At 38.1% G+C, this 12,827-nt stretch overlaps 1 protein-coding gene across 1 annotated transcript; it reads right to left on the bottom strand.

Annotated features, from left to right (window-relative positions):
• Positions 1 to 1,372: 1,372 nt before the first annotated feature.
• On the bottom strand, positions 1,373 to 3,909 carry LOC122058143 (expansin-A4). Its single transcript, XM_042620656.1, has 3 exons — positions 3,659 to 3,909; positions 2,742 to 3,060; positions 1,373 to 2,049 (listed from the first exon to the last, which is right to left on the bottom strand). Exons 1-3 carry the CDS (start codon positions 3,804 to 3,806, stop codon positions 1,740 to 1,742), a joined length of 777 nt encoding a protein of 258 aa, XP_042476590.1. The 5' UTR covers positions 3,807 to 3,909; the 3' UTR covers positions 1,373 to 1,739.
• Between the last annotated feature and the right edge of the window lie 8,918 nt (positions 3,910 to 12,827).

Here is a 12,827-nt window from a genome sequence, read left to right as displayed (position 1 = left end):
TGGGTTCAATCTGAATTGCATTTGGTTTACCATAGCATTATATATTATGGGAACAACCATGTTTTTGTCAATGATTTCCGGATACGATTTTGGTTTTATATCGATTTGTGGTATGTTTTAATCTGATTTTCCATGATCGATTTGATTTCATTCGATTTTGGTGCTGTCCAATTTTCAATTGGTTTCTTGATACCCCAATCCAATGTTGATCTAATAAGCTTGGTTGGGTCTGACTGCATTGATCAGGTTCACATTTTGGCACTAGGCATACCCCCTGTGTGTGGCAATGGGGGCATCATACATTAGGGATAGGGATCATTTCAAAGGGGAAAAGAGAGAAAGATAAGCAACGGGTCAACTAGCTTGCGATGTACAGGTGGTGCACCTACCCTTTTCCCTTTATTTTTATGGGATAGAGTTCCATAAAAGGCAATATGCTTTTTCACTTTTCATGAGGGTTGGAATGGTTATTTTTGCCTTTTATTATATATAAACGCAAGGGCCGCCTTTTAAGTTTTTTTTTTTCTTTTATTTATTTATTTATTATTTTTTTATGAGAAGGGTAGATGTATTATTAGCCTATCTACCCCTCTACCACTACAAAATAGGAGCGTACATTTGGTCGTGATGGAAGGATTTGCTTGTTTTGACACATGCCTCACTTTTCTTTAGGCTGACACGATATGGAGTTGTTTGGTGGATGGAACCTGCCTTGAGTCTATTCTGGGTTAAGATTTTTGGCTCCAACGGTGGATTGGGGTAAAAAAATCCATGTCCCTGAGTTAAGATTGGGTTAGGCTAAGGTTGAGGCCTTGGGCTGTACTTGGCCCAGCAGAGCCCAATCCTAACTCAAGCCCGATATATGTACGTTGATATGGGGAAATCTAGTGCTCTTTGGTTTCTTTGTTCTCTCTTGTTCTCTTTGGACCCTAATGCTCTTCCATATAGTGATGCAACCCTAGGATCTGTGGCTAGGATTTGCTGTTCCAAATTGGAGGGTTTAAGTTGGATTCATGTTGGGCTTTTGATTTCCTATGATTAGGACCAATCAGGGACAGCCCGACCCAGCCTTGACATAAGGCCAGTGCTTAATTTTTAAGACCTGAGTTAGGGTCAGAACTTGAGGTTGGACTAGGGTTTTAAAATCCCGCTCAACCTAACCCTGTTTCTACTCTAGCTGGTAAGATAGTAGTGCCATAATACGAATAGTAGGATCAAGATGAAGATAACCAATGAATAGATCCCAACCCAAAAATAACCATTATCAATCAACATATCAGAAGTAATTTATCCATCCATGTACTTATTTTTGTTTTTGTTTTTTTTTTTAAGTGAAAATAAAACAATGTAAGGGCAAAAAACATTTATCATATAAATTAAAAATTATATACCCATTAATATATTATACTTGTTTATAAAAGAAGATTAATACATATATGATATAAGCTGCGGGTTACACATCTTTCCTTGCAACCACTTCAGCTGTGCTACAATTTCGTTACACAAATCTTTTCCCCATTCTAACCTCACCATTTAACAAAACAACATTTCCCATCCAAAACTACTATAAATAAAGACACACATAACACACACAAAACATTAATTCCCAACCCCGCTTTTCTCTCTCTCTCTCTCTCTTGTTTTCCACTTTCCTATCAAAAATCCCAATAGAGGAAGAAAAAGAAACCCCATAAGTAGAAGGGCTTGAATGGGATTGGAAACATGAGATGAGATGAAGATCAGACTCTGAAATTCTTGCCCATGAAGGTTTGACCAAACTGCCAATTGGCAGGGACGATGTTCCAGGAGGTGGAGCTCCGGCGATCGCTTCCTACCACCCTGAAGGAGAGAGACTGACCCACAAGGACGGCGTTGGATTGCCAGTTCTGGCCCCAGTTTCTGCTCATTGTCATCCAACCTGTCCTCGACCCTTTCACGCTCACCTTCACTATGTCCCCAGCTCCTGCCACGTTAGTTACCAATACCAAATTGAAGTATCTGAACCCATTGATCGTGAATCTTATCCCTCCTCTCTTCCTGCATGGCACCCTGCATAATACATCATACATGTGCAAAGCACTTCATCAGTCTCTATGATTATCCCCCTTAAGGGTATTTTGGTCACTATACCTGATTTTACCTAACCAAACAAGATCTCTTTAAATGGATCAATGGGCCCACTTGCTTTGGAAGTTTGTTTTATAAAAGATTTTCAACCATCGGAATATAACAATGGGGAGTGGGAGTAATGAATTTACCAAACATTCCCATGGGGTATAAAGTCTGACCAGGGTTTTCTAATTAAACTATGGTCAGTAAAATCATCACCTACGAAATGACTGAAACGCCCTTCCTAATATGACCTGATTCTGCCTTAGGAGTCGGATGACACCTGTAACCTCAGCTTTTTACTCTTCCAAGGCGAAAAAAGCGGAGATTACATTTGACCTAACTTGTAAAGAGTGGGGTACTTCAGGCAACTCACTTGGAGAAAGGCTAAACTTATCGAGGGCCCCCAAGAGAATAGTACAAAGCCACCGAAAGCAGACGCATAAAAACGGGAATTTGGTTCCAAGTTCCAACAAACCCTTAAAGAACACCGTAGTCATTAGAGGATAAGAAAAAGGGCATTTTAGTCAACTTGAATGAATCCAATCCACTGGGCCAGAAAAAAAAAGCCCAAAAGGCCGGAATCTGACCCACAAGCGTCAAAACAAAGCGAAGCAAGTCAGAAATCTCACCGGCGGAAAGCGACCGGGACAATTCCGGCACGGTACTCGGCGATCTTGAGAAACATTGGCATGGCGAGGTCGAAGTGTGGGCGAGGAGGGTTGCACCATCCACCATTGTCGCTTGGTTGGGCAAAGTTAGGTGGGCAGAAGTTGGTTGCAGTAATTAAGATGGAGGGACTTCCAGAGTGGCACCACTTGGGGTCGTCGGCGCACTTGAGCTCGAAGCACGCGCCGCAGCTAAGTCCATTGTTGAAGAGGGCTGTGCTCAATGCCGCTGTGTTCACACCGTAGCCTTGGCTGTAGAGGTTACCATACCCACACGCTCCTCCTGCGCACACAGAAACAGAGTAAATGATCATGATGAGCTCAATTTTGTTGCAGGGAAACTCGCTCGGGTTAGTCCCTAGTGTGCCCTGTGATGGAGTAAAACAGACGGTTTTGCAAGAAAGAGGAGTTCATCTTGGCAGGGAAACGTGAAATTGAAGCACAAGGCAGGGATTCAAGAATGGGCTTAAGCCTTCTTCGCTCAGTGGTCTTTGGGAGGAAATGTAGGTGATCTAGAGGGTACAGGAGCGTATCAGTGAAACGCAGAGCGAAATCTAGTCCTACCGAAGCCAGAATACTTTCAAAGTTTCACTGAACTAGTCCCTTGGGGCTTGACTTAAGCAGAAATAAAAGAGATAAATGCCAGAAATAGCACGAGAAAGAAACGATGGGAAATCCAGGGAAAAATATCGTCTGCAGACCAGAAATGCGGAAAGATACCGGAAAACAGAGAGCATCTCAAGGTGAAGAGGTCCCAGAAAAAAATGAAAGACTAAAAAGAAACTAGCGGTGAGAGGAGAAAGATGAGAACAGGGGATGAAAAATGGTGAAGGGTGAAGGAAGAGTGAGGTATAGTACAAATGGTAGTGTAGCTTACATACCCATAGTTCCAGAGGCGTCGCTGCCGCCGTAGAAAGTAGCATGGGCATTCTGCCATGCCCCGCCGGAGTAAAAGCCAGGGATGCGAGCTTCAACAATCGTCCACAACCAGAGAAGAGAAACCACAGAAATCACATTTACTAAAGCCATTTTTCTCTCGCTGCGGCTCTTGGAGGAAGCAGCCAGAGAAAAAGAAAGAGATACCGTGCCTGACAGAGTAAGAAGGTTAGAGACGAATGAGGTGAGACGAAAGAAGGATGGAGGGGGCTACTTATGGTGGAGGAAGGGTTGGAGGGGTATCACAGAGGCAGGGGTAGGGGATGGAATTATGGCACTATATTTAATGCTCTGTAGCAGTAATGTACGTGAATGACTCTGATCCGTGGATATAGCATATATTTTCTCTCTCCTCATTTAATAGATAATATATCCACAGATCATGGTCGTTCACGTACATTTACGTACGTAAATTGAATGAAACACTACGGATTCTCTTCAGTCATATTTTTCTTTTTGGTAACATCTCCAGTCATTTGAAAATGGGACCCGGTGGATCTACAGCTCTCCCTTTGCCGCTAATAATTTCACCATGTTTTGCCAGTATTTTCAAAGTGATTGGAGAGTGTTTCCCAAACTCTCAAATAATATTTACATTTTTTTAAAAGTATAAAAAAATAATAATAATATTAAGCGAAAAAATCGCTACCATGGCTGCGTTGAGCCTACAACCAGACATAAAAGAGGACGAAATGATTAGGCCACGTTTGTAAAATGGAAAAAAATCCACCCCTATTGATGATGTCTCTCATGTTATACTCTCTCACCCTAATATTAATTTTGATTAAACCTCATAATTAGGGGTTTGATTTTAATTGCTTTTGATTGCTTAGTTAGTCCTCACCAATTTATGGTCTCATATTGTTACCACATCGTTTAGTTCATCATGCCTCATACGCTAGGCATAGATAAGTTTAAATTCGATCGATCAATTTGTCATTGGTCTATAATTGAGATTGTTGATCAAACTATTCGAGCTATGGTCAGTCTTTAAATGAGTTAACTGGGTTTTAAAAGGCAATACACCGTAAAATGACTTGATCAAACTATAAACAGGCCAATCGAATCGGGCTACAAACAATTGATCCCGGTCGGTCCTGATTACTTAGGATACCGGTCTGTCCAATTTCGGGTTTAAACCGATCATTTTGGACCTGATCTATGAATGCGGGGAATCTTTAGACACCATTACAGCGTTACCCATACGCCCTAATGATGTTGAAAGTACTCAAATAACCCTAGTCCATCTTGGAAAATAGTGAATAACCGATAAGAGGGAAAGAAAAGGAAAAAACAGAATAAAAAAAGAGAAGAAAGGAAATAAGATCTGAAAGACTGAAACGCCTTTGCTTCCATCCCAAGTTGTGCGTCCAGCTCTTGCAAAGTCGCAAAAGTCACAGCAGCAGCGAAAATTACCCGCCAATTTGGGGGAGGAACAAAAAAAGAGAGCGGCAAATCCACGTAGGATGGGACCCACTTGTCCATATTCGTCGGTGTCGTATCACGCCTGGCTTTAACTGTTCATGGGACCCATCTCGAGCCTCACGCACACAGTCCGAGTTTTCTCACCAAAAAAAACATAAAATCTCTCTCGGAGTCGGACGGACTACGAGTACAGACCACCACCTACTTCAGAAGTGCTACCGGAGATGATCAACGGTGGAGATCATAGATCCTATTTCTTTGTGGGTCACACTAATACCACTCATGCAAGTGTGGTCCCACTGTGAGGTGTGATTTTGATTTAGAGAGAGAAATGACTTGGAATAGGAATGCCCCGTCCACACTCTCTCTTCCTCTCTCTCATTCCTTCCATGTGAGTGGAATAATTGATTGGTTGCCTCCAAAAATCCAATCCAGAAGCAGGCGCCCCCCATGTGCACTCACTTATGGCTTCCTCCTCTTAGCCCACCCAACCTTTTTCTTCCCTTCCTCTCTTTCTCTTTTGCTCATTATTTCTTTTTTCTTTTAATATATAATGGGAAAGGATTCTCTTGCTCAGCAGTATAGGAAAGCACGTTAATAGGGTGGAGAAAATGGCATTATACCTTGGAAGACAACAAAGTCATTTCATACGAAGAAAGAGAGACATATCAGCTTATGTTGAATTACATGGTAAGTAATGAGCAATTACTATTATTGAATATAATGATAAGGGTATAAGACTATATATATATATATATATATCTATATATCGATCGATATTGGTTGTACATGATATCGACACCTAAATGATATAGTTCTGATGAATTTGCTAGAACCCTAGACGTTAGGTAAAACATATAGTTTTTGATTCATATATAGTCGATACATATCAATATTAATATCAATCATGACTATTACCAAAAAAAGTATCAATGGTGACAAATATTGATGTCAAACTAGATACTTGCACAAAGGGTATAGAGTACCCTATCCGATGGCTCAAAGAGCATTTTCTCATGTATAATGTTGTAAGCATGGCTGTATGTATCAGCTCCCTTCATCTAGTAGATATATAAATTGTATCAGACGCCTTTTTTCTTTCCCTATTTGATGGTTGAGGTAGTGGCCTATGTACAAAAACCTTTGCATATAATAAAATGGGAGAGGAATCAATACACTGCCTCCTTATTTTGGCATCATATAACTTTAGAGCATAATTTTGGTGGGAGATGATTCTTATACAAAAAGGGCCTACATCATTATATGAGAAAAGAGAAGAAAACCTATGAGGCGGCATACACGTACCTACCTTTGTTGTGATAAAATATAGTGTTGAGGTATCTGCCAAGTTGCGTGCAAACTACTCTAGTACCCTAGCCAATGGGACATCGTGAGGGCTTCCAATAGGTGCACTTGGTCATTTCAAAACCTCTTTTGAGAGGGGGTAGGGGGTATTGTCAAGCTAAATCTAATTCCCTAAAATATAAATGGAAGAGGGTTCCAAAAAAGGCAACAAGGTCCCTACATCAACGTGGGGCATAGGAACGTACATGAAAGTATCAACAACAATGATATTTTTATTTTACATGAAAAGCGGTACAATCGTTTTCCCTCAATTTATGTTTAGACATAGGAATCACGCTGTCTTTTATACTTCTTTTTTCTCATATTCTAGAGTTCTAGTGAATTCCATTTCTTTGTCTTACATATCTCTCTTCTTTATGGCCATTGATGAAGCTTTATCTTTCTTTTAACTTTAGTTTTAAATATTTTATAATTATTACGTTTTAAGTATCTGATTTTGTCATATATCCAAGCTATTGGCGTATCCAATTGAAGCTTATAAGATAAGATATTCATCTTTTTGTTCTTTTCTTCTATGCCTTTGTTTTTTTTTTTTTTTTTTTCTCTCTCTCTAATTTAATAATTAATAGCTTCCAATTGTTGTTACCTTTTCGCTTCTCTGCAGTCTTCTATAATCAACCTTTTTTTTTTTTTTTTCCTCCTACCTATCGCTAGGCAAAAAATTTTGTGAAAGTTTTATATAAAATCATAAGTAGTTTATGTTGAATTTATGATAGTAATCAAGCTTTGACAATCAAGCAAAACTAATGGTGGTTTAGTTTCACATACCTTAGGTGCAGAACTGCTTCTCATGCCAATCTCCATGAACCTTCACCCTAGTGCTGCAAATTTATGTGATGCATGTGGTTTGTCGCCCATAATGCTCAAGGCTTAATGGGGCCAGCAACTCAAGAGGTTCACATTTCTCTGTTGTCTCCACCATAAAATAACCCTAAAACTCCGAACAAATTAGGAATTAGAAATTGCATATAATTTCTCTCTCTCTCTCTCTCTCAAAATATAGAAAGTAAATGGAAATAATGAAGATTTAGTATAGTGTAAAAGTAAGGCTTAGTTTTAGCTAAGGTTGGCCACAATTAGCTGGAATTTTCCCTCCTTAAGCTTTTGAATTTTCCACTCAAGTGGTGTAAAAAAAATCACATTTGGGTGGAAAATTCAAAAGCTTGTGTGCTTTTAAGTAGTTTTCTCATTTCGAATATAATATAATTGCTTTAATTAAACACATATTACAATGAGGAAAAAGAGAGGTTACAAGCTTGTTATTACTAATTTCGATTACAACTTGACTTTCTTTCTAAGGATCTATTGTTTTTTTTTTTTTCAACATAAAACGCCTACAACTAAAACATTTTTATGTTTAGTTAAAAAAAATCAAAATAACTGAGGATGTGTCTGATGGCCAAGAGAAGAAAAAAACGAAAAGAAAAAAGTATATTTTTTATGTTTAATAAATTTTCATTGTGCTTGGCATGTTCTGAGGACTTGAACCAAGAAAAGATTCTTTTTTGAATTTAAAAAATCACTTCAAGAATGGTGAAATTTTCTTTTGCTGCCAAAAAAAAAATCTGCCAAAAGCAAAACAAAATGTAAAACTTTTATTTTTCGTTTCTTATAATATTAGCCAAAAGTACATATTTTTTTATTTTCTTACCATTTCATTTCTTTCTTATTCTTTTCTTTTCTTTTCTAGATTCTATTTTGTTTTCATTTATTTTCTTCTCCTGGCTATCAAACACAGCGTGAAGATGACTTGCTATTGTATCATTTTAAGATCTACGGCTATCTTACATGTTTTTCAAATAAAAAGTACTCCAAAGCTTATTTAAGAGATTAAAAAACACCATCCCCTCCAATACTTATTCTTAATGTCTAATTAAAGACTTTATAATGCTTTGCGTAAGCTTCGTGGAGAAAGAATGGACGTTTTGGATGGTTGATCACAGCTGTAAATTAGCTATAGATTGAGATCGACTGTGTTGATAAAGTAAAACCACCTCAAAAAAAAAAAAAAAATTTGTTTGTTACATTGATTGTGTCGGAATATTTGAAAATCAGAATCCAATCGGTTAACTCGGCTGTGATCAATTCTAATTCTCGACATTTTGGTTTGATTGAATTATAGGTTAAAGAAAGCATAGATTACGTGACAGATAAATTTTGTTTTTTAAGATTTTGTTTGAATAAAAAGAGGAGTGATTCGGATAGAATGATTGTGTTTGAAGAGACGAATGAGAGAAAAGAAAAGTTTGAGAAGTGACGGGCACGGATAGGAACCAGATGGGGTGGAGCTACGTCCCACATCACCTTACCCTCCTCCTCCTCCTCTACTCTTTAATAACTGTCCCTTCAACTACAATACACCCACCACGGACCACGGCACCACCGCACCACGGCACCAATCATTAGAGGCCAGCAAGTCACGGAACCATGTCAAGGCACGTGAGTTTGCCACCAACAACCTCCCCTCTCCCCCCACTCCCTCTTTCCTAATCCCTAAGGATATGTATGGTAGCCAAGAAAAGAAAAGAAAAGAGAAGCAAAAAACATGAAATGGTGAGAAAATAGAAAAATTATATATGTTTAGTAACCAAGAAAAAAAAATTTTTTTTTAAATGTTTGAATTTTAGAAGAGAGATAGGCATATAGGAAATCATTGTGTAATCATTATTTTTTGCCTTATTATCTTTTCATCTTTTCTCATGTTTTCTTATGTTTTTTGTAAGATTTTTTTTTTGAGCAAAATAAAACTTCACAATTCTCAAGAGGAATTTTGAATTTCAAAAGGTAAATCTTCTCTTCGATGATGACATATCAAGTACAATTCCCATTGTACTTCTTTCTTTTCTTTTCTTCTCTTGGCTACCAAACACAGCCTAATTCTTTAGTTTTTCTCTATTTTTTTTTAATCCCATCGGTCTGGGAAGTGTATCTTTTTTTATTGTGGCAGTCTCTAAGATTTTATTAGAAAAAATCAAAATATAAGAAATAAAAGAGGAGATTTAATCCGCCTTACTCCCAATCAAAGCATACAAATATTCACTCTCAAAATTAAAATATGATTTTTTTTTTTCCATTTTCATACAGGAACTTGATTCATTGATACTTTTATCGATACCTCAGATTTTGATCATTGATACTGAAACTTACAACCCTACTTAGCCTTCCTCACTTGTTTTATACTCCAGTCTAGTAGCTAAGTGTAGATCAAGTTCTCGTATAAAAACTATTCTCATACAGATGAAACCCACCACAAGGTTTCTTCTTGAGTAGATTCTATATGTGTAAATCCACTATCTTACCCTACTAATACACGTTACCCTTGAAATATCATTCTTTCAACCCCTCCCTTGATATCTTCAACTTCTCCTCCCCCTTTTCTCCTTCCATTACTCTGCCTAAGCATAACCATGCCGAACAATTTTTCTAGGGTTTCACATTCCCATTCACTTTGGATACTTGAAAAGCTTGTTAAGGTTGGGTGGTTTCTCTGATTTGGGTCTTACTTTTCAAATCACTCCCTTGTCTAGCTCCTAAGCTTCCTAAATCCCTTTGACTTTTTGGGTAAGACTGCCTCTAGGGGTCCAAAACCCACATGGCTTTGTCCACCTTCTCCCTTCTTGTTATCTTACTAGTAATACTTATTTTTCTTCACTTTTTGCCAACTAATACCTAATATCACGAGTCTTCAGCTGCTCTGGTATTGTATCGACCAAGATATTGATAGATGTCGATACCTATGAGGAAGAGAAGGGGTAGTCCCCTAGTGTGGTCATGGATCCTTGTAGGGTCTTAAAATCTAATCTGAATTAAAAATTACGTGGATCAAATGGAATCAAAATTTTATTGGACTGATTTCAATTTGGAATATTATGATCCAAAATCAAATCAAACCTCATTGAAAATCGAACAAACCTAAAACCAAACCTAAACCAATACAAAATCTGAACAGAAGTCAAAACCAAATTAGTAAATATCTAAAATCAGCCCAAAACTCAAAAACAAAAAAAATCAAAAATTTTGCTTAAATTTGTATAAATTTGCATGGTAAGCTGATCACAAATCAAATAATAATAAAAAAAAACCTAATTACAAATCGAATCAAAACCAATATTTTCTTATTGATTTGGTTTTAGTTTTATTATTTTCACACTAAAATTGACTCAATCCGAATTAAAACCAAATCAAACCAATTGATTGACCCCCTAGGTCTTCTAATTAGGTAGCGGAAGGGGAGAGGTATCAGGTATTTTAGTGAGGTGAAAACCTGAATTGACTGTCTCTCCTCTACCTTCTCTCCAATTTATTTGGGCAAAAGGACAGTACTTTGGATTCCTTCTCTCCGTACCGCTGCAATTATTCAATTGCTAAAACACTGGAGAGAGAGACATTATCGTGTCGCTGACGCAAGGAATGAAAATCAATCTCTCTCTCTCTTCTCTCTCTTATGCATGGATGGGACTTTTGAAGGTTTGAAACTAATGATATAGTTAATGACCGATTATATCCCACGCTTTCCTCCATTATGTTATTCTAAAATGGTAATTATGTCATAAAGGCTCTATCATAATCCGCCAAATCAGCCTTAATTTTCGGAGGGACGAGAAAGTGTGGGGAGTGGGGACTCGCCAGTCGCCACCCACTAATGCACATGGTCCCCTTAATATGGTGCCCTCCCCTCTTGGTAAAAAGGTTCCAAAAGTTGAAATTAGGTGATTGGAGGCTCATTCTGATTTCCATTTGGATCGGTCGATTCGGATTAGAATCGGCTCAGGCGAGGCCGATCCCAATGTTGGAATTGAAAGCTTGGTTGGTTGCCAACCATTTAATCTTAGGCTTATTCTATGGTTTTTCATGTTCCCCTTTATATCAGCCATAGCCGTCTTATTTGACGATTTTTGTTTACATATTTGTGGTCCAGGGGAAAAATTTAAAGCACGTTAGACTGAAAATGAAGAGAACCCAATTCAAATGATCTCTTTTTTTCAGAGCAATCTATGAACTTTCAAAGTCAATTTGGACTAAATTTCAAACCAATTTAATTTTCCCACATGCTGGGGTTTCAAAATTGTATAGAAAACCCAATTCTTTGTAAAGTGTCAATGTGTATTTCTTTCTCATAATCTCTTTTCTTCTCTCTCTTTAAGTATGTGGATCCCCTTCTGTTCCTCTCCCTTTATTTCCTTGGGGATGGTGACACTTTAAGAGAGAGAGAGAAAGGGGCATCAGTTTTGCCTTAGAACCAGGAGCAAGAAGAGAAGTAAGCTAAGGAGATTAAATACATTACTAATTGAGGAAGAGGGGAAGGACAGGAACATGAGCAATTGGAGCATGTGGAATGAGGAATGTGGAATGTGGAATGTGGAATGAGGAATGTGGAATGTGGAATGTGGAATGTGGAATGTGGGCATGTGAAATGTGGATGGAACCTTCCCAGACGGGCCCACCCAAACTCGACAACCCAATGTGCAACTGCAAATCCCCTTCTCTGTGTCCAGGATTGACTTTGGCCAATTCTGATCCGAATAAGCTGAAACCATTGCATGTAGAGGGTATTTGATGGAGCCTTATTGACTAATTTGTATAGGATCAGAGCAACTGGACCCAATTCAGATTCAGATTCCTAGTTTTAAAACCCTAATGTAGATTATGATACACAAAAATCATGGCGTGAGAAATGATTTCATCAACAAGGACCTTGAAATTGGTTGATGTTGATGAGTACCCACCACCCTTATCATAGTTCATACCATTTGAAATTTTAAGGCACATGATAGGGATGATCATGATAATCTAACTGTTTAGTCAAAATAAGGATGTTTTGCCGACCAATCATTTGGTTGACCAAATAGTTTAAACGTTTAATTAAATTGCATGTGCTATGTAGTGAGACTGCAAGACAAAGAAAACCAAACAATTCAATATTTCCCACACTCCAAATTCGTCAGTATCATCAGATCATAGTTCAGAGCCCAATATTTTATTAAGGTCTACCATATATAGATATGGGTAAGGTTCCTCCTATCCAAACAGGAGCACTTGCTTCCTTGTATTGCCCATACATATCATAAATGGATAAGGACCTAAGAAGGGGCCAAGTCCTATTAGGACAGAATTGCCAAGAGACACTGTAGAGGGAGGATATATTGGATAAGGACCCGAGCAGTTGATGTGGTAAATAACATGGGAACTGCATTTCCATGTGATAGAATATGCCTTCCATAGCCAAATTTTAACAGAAAAGATCATTCTCATTGGAAAATGGGAGAATGGGAAAGGAAAGGAAAGGAGATGTTACAGGTATATCTGTTATAGAACAAAGGGAGA

This window comes from Macadamia integrifolia, chromosome 12 (genome assembly GCF_013358625.1).
Source record: "Macadamia integrifolia cultivar HAES 741 chromosome 12, SCU_Mint_v3, whole genome shotgun sequence".
Classification (NCBI taxonomy): Eukaryota; Viridiplantae; Streptophyta; class Magnoliopsida; order Proteales; family Proteaceae; genus Macadamia; species Macadamia integrifolia.
This window is presented reverse-complemented; position numbering and strand designations above follow the sequence as displayed.

Coding starts and splice junctions, on each gene's coding strand:
- LOC122058143 (XM_042620656.1), bottom strand. CDS start 3,806: ATGGCTTTAGTAAATGTGATTTCTGTGGTTTCTCTTCTCTGGTTGTGG. Junction 3,061..3,658: donor CGACGCCTCTGGAACTATGG/GTATGTAAGCTA, acceptor CTGTGTGCGCAG/GAGGAGCGTGTGGGTATGGT. Junction 2,050..2,741: donor GTCCCGGTCGCTTTCCGCCG/GTGAGATTTCTG, acceptor TGTATTATGCAG/GGTGCCATGCAGGAAGAGAG.